Here is an 8,983-nt window from a genome sequence, read left to right as displayed (position 1 = left end):
CAGCGACAGGACATACGTTTTAGTTACGATTAAAGTTCTACGTTTAGTCGGTGTTCTTGACATTAGCATATGTACATTCTTTTTTTTCAGATAAATGCTGCATGGAATATTATTAACTGTTTTTCGGCAACACTTATAAAGTTCGTATCATTGAACCTGAACTGAACGAATCAAATGGCACCGTTGGATTTATTTGATTTGGAACCGTTTGGTAGAATGTCCACGGAAACGCTTTTCTGACAACTAATTAGTGTTGCCAGTACTTAAAATTAATTCATAATACTTATATTAGTCTCTAAAACAGAAACATATTTGAAACGTCAACTTGTTATGAAATTCTAACCTCCTATCATGGTCTACAATAATACAAATTTAACAAACTGTCGTATTCATTCATTTTAAATATACAAAATATAAAGAATGCTTCATAAATAGGTAGCCATTTAGTTAATTTATAAGATTTATAGGTATGACGAGTTTTTAAAAACTACTTTTGATTAGAGCTTTTCATAATTATTGACCACTTGTTCATGTCGACAGTATGATATTGTGACTTAGACGACAATCGAACATATTAAATTCGTTAGGTAATATAAAGATCATTCCGGGTTGATTAAACACAGTTTGTAGTTTAGAATCTCCGTTACAAAATATAAATAAAATGAAAATAAATTCTTTGTCTGACATAACAATTATAGTAATGATATTAAATCGAACTTGCATAGAAAATAGTGCTGGATTTTGAGATAATAACACCAAAAGCGGCGTCTTGTTCGCGTATGGTTACTTATGAATAATAGGTATTGATTATTAATCTATTATACATACAATTCAAGTGAACTCCTATGGTGTAAATATCTAACATATTAATATGAACACCTCACGATATATAAATGCCGAATAATGCTTATCAACACTTTGACAGATTGCCATTAGTCTATGGATCGTCCGAATTGGTTTGACGTTTCATGTCAAACCATTTCTGATGGTCCGAGAACGGTTTGATTTTCAATGATACACTGAACCAAACGTCAAATCTCAAACCATTTCCGGTCAACTAATATTTGTATGTATATTGTCTATGGTTTAATTTGATTTGTTTCGTTCATGTTGAAAGAAACGAACCTATTTACAACAGAACAGTCTAGCACATTGCATACGATTGTTGATACGCAAACATGGAAGTCAAGCGAGAATGTGATGGAGACCAATCTGGTACGGAAGACAAGTTTGATGTAACGACTAGCCATCAAAACAACCCTGACACGCGCACTTATATAAAGCAGGAGAACGTTAGTTTTTATTTATTAAGTCCTTTCCTGCGATTTTTTATAATTATTTTAGCAGAATACCTACGATAGGTTTATATTTATTACAAATTGCTTAAGAACATACGAGGATGTCAAACTTTCTTTCAAAAACCTTTTGACATACATTATGACGGCTAGATACTTACCTCAATTATATAAGTAAGTATTGTCATAAAATAAGTACGCGTGCTCAAAATTGTTTTTTATATGATAACAAAAATGTATAACGTTTCTTTCAGATACCGGCAACGCGTCTCGCTGAAATTAATCCCGAGATTGACCTCCAGCTGGTTTACGTTAAACGAGAGTTCGCTGCAGACGCAAAACACCCATTCCACGATGAAGATCCAACACCTGGATGTTCGCATTCAGATAACGGACCAGTACAGCAGGTAATTGTATATTATGCGATATTTTCTTCCATTGGCTATGTACCCTATCACACCTTTGTGACTAAATTTCAAAAGGTAAGTACATATTATCCTCGTCTCGGTTATACACGCTTCGTACAACTATTTCACTTACTTACCTATTTATCTGGTGTAGTGTGAGTGGGTGCATTGACCTACAATAATTGAATGTGATGTCTGTCACTGATGATGACCAATCGACCGATTCTTTCAGAAAGTACTTTTGTCATAACATTATTGTTTGTAGGTAGCAGAATAATGCTGTGATGACATTATGCCACGTCACATGCTGGCATAAGTAAGTCTGTGGTTTTGTCATTCCTGAGAATATATTGAATTTCAATGAACTTTAACAGTTTATACGTGTGCGTACTTTAAAATTACTTGCGATATTGCATCCATACATAATATTGTGAACAGTATCTGCGCCATTTTACGATACAAAGCCTGAGCATAATATCTTTATGTACAAGCATTTCTCAAACGAGTGATCCCACTGTTCAGCTGTCAAAATTATATCCCATATTGTCTGCAAATCAACATAATTATAAGGTCTTTCTCGTTTCGTATTGAATAATAAAAAAATCGCAAATCAAATTTCAGTGTTTTTGTTATAAATATACATTCCTGTTTTTCATCAGTTATCAAAGTCAAACTATTTCTTTATGCAAAAAACGTTGGTATTATCGATTTGTTATGTGTTAACGTTAGTGAAGTAATTATGATATGGGCATGATACCTCCACGTTTCTACGTGCATGGAGGACCCCTTGAGGAAGTACGAGCGAAGATATGGATGCCACATTCATGTTTCTTGTATTCCGCCAAGCCAAAGTCCTTTTATCGCCGCCGTATGAATACGATGCTTTGTATTAATTAACTATAAATGTTGTTTCTTTTGGGCTCAATTCTTAGAAATCGCTGTAACTTTCAAATACCTAGCAAAAAAAGGTGACCTGGACGACCCTTACGTTAACACCCAGGCAAAGGCCAAGCATTCTGCTGCGGGCAAGAATGATAGAGAGGGGTGGACGTTCAGGGGTAGATTGAAAGGGACAGCGATAAAGCCAAAAAAGGAGACCTGGCCGCGAGACGGTAGGTGTCCAGGCTGGCGAGGCAGCTAGCCGGAGTCTCCGAAACACAACGGACTGTGTCCCGTTGAACCTTAGATTATAATTGACAGCCTACGGCGCCCATCTTAGGGCTGTTAAAAATTTATAAACCGTGTAAAACTTCATAATTGTGTTAATGTGTATTGATATTGTGTGGTGTATGTTTTTTTTTGTTGTGAACCCAACCGATAAATATAAAACTCTGTGCTACGAACCACGTGCGTTTCTATTTTCTATACAAAATTCTATCTTCCACCTTTCGTAGTGTCAGGTATATCATCTATGTAAATCAAACTAATCCCATTTTCAAGACAGCTGCAAACCAGCAGACAATAAATTAGGGATGGGCATACATGAGGTCAACGAGAACCTCATTCTCGATTTTCATAATTATATAAAGTACCACACCATAGTCACGTTCTCACATATATCGAGTAGGTTTATAGAAAGTGTTAAATGACATTACAATAATTAATTTGTACACGATGGAATTAAAAATCTGAAAAAACAAGGTTTCTGATAGAAAACGCGTTTTATAAAATGACATAAGTATCTATTAATAATAATGATTATGTCAAGCTTTTTAAGATTGTGCTTGATTTAAATTGAAGTATGTTCGGGACTCCAAAAATCGAAGTAAAAACAAAGATTATGTACCAATTTACATCACCCAGTACCACAGTCGGTTTTAATCGATCGATCACTCCGTGCAACGCCGACTCAAGTACAAGCCTAAGCATTCGGAAACTTGTCGATAACGAGTGGTCTCACCTTTCCTGCTCCTCCCACTGCTGACCAATCATTATTCTATAGCAGTGATGAAATATGGCACGTGAATGTTTTAATAATAATTAAATTTAATAAAAATAATTTTAATTTATAATACTTAATAAAAAAATACAAAAACTGATAAAAATAAATATAAGTACTTATACACTATTAAAAAATAATGACGACATAGCTTTGCGTATTTTCTACAGTTTTTAATATTATTTTTACCAGTGCTATTTACCAATAGATGCGCAAACGGAACCGACGAAATTCGTGCATAAACGACAGATCATATTTTATAAAAAAATAATAGGCAAATACTCTTCAAGAATTTATGTTTAACATAAATATATAATTGAACATATCGCTCCTAATGCGTTATGCATGACACATAATATTATCGCACTCATCAGGCGGCGTAGGAAGCAGCTCCGCGAACTTCTGATTTTGATCGATTTAAAATGCTTGAGCTCACTGTAGCGAGAGAATGCCTCATCTGATCGCAGCAATTCTGGTGTCATGTTGTGTGTAAAGAACCAAGCTAAATAATACAGTAACAAACAATTTAATTGGTACCAACAAAAATGCCTGCCCGAAATAAGAAACAAAGACTTGGTGGAGCTAGTAGTAGTAATTCTGACAGACAGTGAAAATGGAAAACCGTTCAGTTTTGGGAAAGCTATAAAAGAAGCGTGGTTAAAATGCTCCCACGACCTTTTTGTAAAATGTAAAAACAAGGAAAAATATATTCGAAGAACAAAAGATATGCCTTCTTCTAGAAACACGGTGAAAGATAGAATCTCTCATTGTGATTTTTAACCGTTTTTAATTCTTCTTCTTATTCTGCCATCCCCTAGCGGAGGTCGGCCACCATCAAGGCGTACTTATCTTTGTCGTCTGCTACCCGGCACAGTTCGGTGGAGCTGCACTCGTACCAATCACGGAGGTTCTTAAGCCACGAAATGCGGCGCCGTCCTTTGCTACGCTTCCATTGATCTTTCTTTGAATGACAAGTTGGGGAATGCTGTATTTTTGTCCTCTCATAATGTGGCCGAAATAATATTCTTTTAATAGAATTCCTAAAAACTACTTTTTAATTTTTTAATGAAAAACTGCTCGGCACGTCAGACAGTCGAACGATTATATTTGGGAAATTTTGGCACGCGAACGTAACGTAACACTGTTCTATAGAGTTCTTGTCGTGTTCACTTGTCAGAGCATTTCTATTTATTAAGATGGCGCTGCTCCGCGCAATAGGTGAATTGAGATGACTTTACTTTATTATAGGTCTGATGCATCATGTGTGTGTTTTTAAAATAATTCTAATTTTGTTTTTTATTTGCTCATTTACGTCGTAATATTTTAACGTTATATTATTAATGAATGATCAATGTGCATTTACCATTGGTGTATGGTTGGGTCTTAACTTACTGATATCATCTCCCCGACAGTATTTGACATTAGCAACAAAGTTTCCATATATAAATTATAATATAGTTAAGCATAACAATATAAAAAGTAAAAAATATAAAGAAATTACCTAAGAAAATTGAGGAAGACTAATGAAAAGACAAAAAATTAACATATTTTTGAAATATATAGGTATTTATATCTATATATACAAAATTGTGGAGAGCGTTTAAACAAAACATGTGAATTATTGAATGGATCAACGGTGGAGAAATACATATTGTAATAATTTAAACAAGAAATCCGATTAAAGTGTTGTGTGCATGATTAGAATCGCTAGACTGACATGGTACATAATGGTAATTATGACCGGTTATTTAAAAGTCTCATAATTTTTTAATACTTTTAAATGTATTTTTAGACTATCGCTAGAAGTACTGTACCGGCCAATGTCGCAAGTCTCATATCGTCCTGGTACGTGACTGAAGCACAAGCGTCTAGCGAAGACATACACATAGAGGAACAAGAGCTTAAGCAAGAACTCAAGGAATATATTGAAAGGTACGAAGATGTCGCCTGTCGCAATACTTAACGTGCTATTTTTCAATCGAATATGGTAAACACAGAATTATTAGTGGCTGTTATACGACTGGAAAAAAAATCGTTTCATGAAGAAAATTTTGTGTGCAGTATCTGTTTTGATTTTTTTTCGTCGTTCGACCTAATGTTGCTTCACAAAGCGATACACAAAACCACAATTGCGAAAACGACCGATTCCGTTGCAAGGCTGGTTAAATGTCACGATGGTCATTTTTCAAGAATACGTTCTGGTCAAGTCGTGAAATCACTCAAAATGACTCATTCGGGAAAAAAGCCATTTAACTGTGATAAATGCAATTACTCATGCAGACAGTCAAGTAACATGAAAAGACACGAAATGAGTCATTCTGGTGAAAAACCATTTAAATGTGATAAGTGCAATTACTCATGTAGACAGTCAAGTGACATGAAAAGACACAAAATGAGTCATTCTGGTGAAAAACCATTTAAATGTGATAAATGCAATTACTCATGCAGACAGTCAAGTCACATGAAAATACACGAAATGAGTCATTATGGTGAAATGCCATTTAAATGTGATACATGCAATTATTCATGCAAACGATCAGATGGCATGAAAAAACACAAAATGACACATTGTGATGAAAAGCCATTTAAATGTGATACATGCAATTACTCTTGCAATCAACCTGGACAAATAAAAACACACAAAATGACTCATTCTGGTGAAAAGCCATTTAAATGTGATATATGCAATTACTCATGCAAACAATCTGGTCACATGAAAAGACACGAAATGAGTCATTCTGGTGAAAAACCATTTAAATGTGATAAGTGCAAATACTCATGTAGACAATCAAGTGACATAAAAAAACACAAAATGACTCATTCTGGTGAAAAGCCATTTAACTGTGGTAACTGCAATTACTCGTGCACGACGTCTACTAGTATGAAAACACACAAAATGGCTCATTCTGGTGAAAAGCCATTTGAATGTGATAAATGCAATTACTCATGCACGACGTCTGGTAGTATGAAAACACACAAAATGACTCATTCTGGTGAAAAGCCATTTAAATGTGATATATGCAATTACTCATGCACACAATCTGGTCACATGAAAAGACACAAAATGACTCATTCTGGTGGAAAACAATTTAAATGTGATAAGTGCAAATACTCATGCAGACAATCAAGTGACATAAAAAAACACAAAATGACTCATTCTGGTGAAAAGTCATTTAACTGTGGTAACTGCAATTACTCGTGCACGACGTCTAGTAGTATGAAAACACACAAAATGACTCATTCTGGTGAAAAGCCAGTTAACTGTGACAAATGCAATTACTCATGCACGACGTCTGGTAGCATGAAAAGGCACAAATTGACTCATACTGTTGGAAAGTTATAATGTGATAAATGTAATTACTCGTGCATAACGTCTAGTAGCATTAAATACAGAATGACACAATCTCGAGAAAAACTACTTTATTATAATTACTCGTGCATAAAATTGCATAAAAAGACTCATTCTGGCGAAAAACTTTTGAACTACATTGTATTGTTGTTGAATTTAATAAAACGCTAATTTTTGTTATACTTATTCCACATTTAATCAATAAATTAGGTCCGGTTTCGTCCGACTTAGAGGGATGCATTTTAATAAATTAAACAACAATGAAATGTGATTAACAAAATTACTTTACAGACAGTCAGGTACCATGAAAAAACACAAAAACACGCAATCTGGTGAAAACCTTTTTAAATGTTATTTATGTAATAATTACTGATGCATAAAATCTGGTAGCATGAAATTGCACAAAAGGACTCAAAGGACAAAGTATATTCTGTTACGGTTTGGTTTCGCAGGGTTTAAGGCGATATACATATTTTTGATTATTCACAATTTTAACTATAATAATTAATAAATATGTAAGTACCTACCTATCTGAAAACATTAAAGTCAAAGATAAACTTACAATTAAAAAAAATGTTATAACATGTGAATTTGTCAAAGGACCCCGTCTTATTATTACTAAGGGACATATATTTTAATGTCATATTACTAAGGTATTAGTTTATTAAGTTTTCTATGATGTGCTTAAGTGATTTTTACTTATTCATTGTTTTAATATTTTTTATATTCATTTTAAAAAACATCGATTTTTATAAAAATATAAATGTGTGCAAGCTTCGTACTTTTGCGCTAGGTGCCTCTGCACATCTATTCTTTACACAAGATTGCTATCGAGGGTAGTTTTTCATTTTTATGTCGAAGTATTAGCACGCATTGTAACAATTACAACCAACTTCTTGTTATTGTTACAAGAACTGCTAATACTTCGACAAAATAAAATGAAAACCTCCCTCGATAGTTGCCGATAGCGGCCGATATCAGTCTTGTGTATAAAATAGATGCTCTGGTAAATAAACAGATCTACTTAATTGAATCGTAATACGTGTGACGTCACTAAATACAAAAAAATGTTCAATTGTCATCGTATTCTCGTTTATGCCCGTCAATAATTATAGGTGTTATTTAATGTTCTGTGCATGCTCCTCTTAATTATTTAGAGTTTGCCTTGTTATGGTAATAATAGTTATGTCCGAAGAGATTGGAATTGGTTAGGTATGTCTAAATAAAATGTCAGCCGACGGAAGTTTATGTTTTGAATGAATGAACCCAACAATTTTAGCCGTTGTCATAATTATGTAGGTATATTTTCATAAAATATAAATATTTTTAAAATAACATACCTATCTAGGTATGTAAAAATGAAAGAATTATACCTCATTGCATGTTTAATTTTATTAAAAATGTTATACGGTAAAATATTGTTCATTTTACTATTACAACCAAATTTTTCATACATTTTGAATGAGATTGAAATAGCTAATATGATTGATCGAACTAATAAATCGAGTTTATGTGATAATGATATTAATTATTCAAATAAAATAGGTAGGTAGCTGCTTTCTGCTTTACATGTCTGAGAAAACAATAATTAACTAAGTATAATAAAGATCTTTTAAATATGTAGGTAATGAAACTAATAACATCGAGACAATTAAGGCATATTAATAGTACATATTACTGCCTATTTCAAAATTACAGAAATCGATTAATTATTATACCAAATAGTTTTATTTACAGTAGGTACCTACCTACCCTTTTGTATCTTCATTGATGATCGACACTGGCTAGGCATTTTGATTTGGGGAGAATTAACATTTTTTCAAAATTTACAATAACCTGGCCACACCGTTGACATACTTACAAGCCAAGCGTCCTTTCAATTTCTATTTATCATTCTTTCCTTCCATCGTCTTCCCATCGTCGAGTCGTGTAAACAATATTGTGACTTGCTCTGAAGTAAAATGTTTTTGTTATAATATCACGTGGCAATATA

The 8,983-nt window shown here is 33.5% G+C and overlaps 1 protein-coding gene across 1 annotated transcript; it reads left to right on the top strand.

Moving 5' to 3' along the window:
• Nucleotides 1–841: 841 nt before the first annotated feature.
• LOC147077348 (uncharacterized) lies at nt 842–5,604 on the top strand. The gene is made up of 3 exons (XM_085941062.1): nt 842–1,292; nt 1,550–1,702; nt 5,434–5,604. The coding sequence occupies exons 1-3, from the start codon at nt 1,179–1,181 to the stop codon at nt 5,602–5,604; spliced, it is 438 nt and encodes a 145-aa protein (XP_085797188.1). The 5' UTR covers nt 842–1,178.
• Nucleotides 5,605–8,983: the final 3,379 nt, after the last annotated feature.

This window comes from Rhyacophila brunnea, unplaced genomic scaffold, assembly GCF_057557595.1.
Source record: "Rhyacophila brunnea isolate RB1 unplaced genomic scaffold, BYU_Rbru_1.0 scaffold_13, whole genome shotgun sequence".
Classification (NCBI taxonomy): Eukaryota; Metazoa; Arthropoda; class Insecta; order Trichoptera; family Rhyacophilidae; genus Rhyacophila; species Rhyacophila brunnea.
This window is presented reverse-complemented; position numbering and strand designations above follow the sequence as displayed.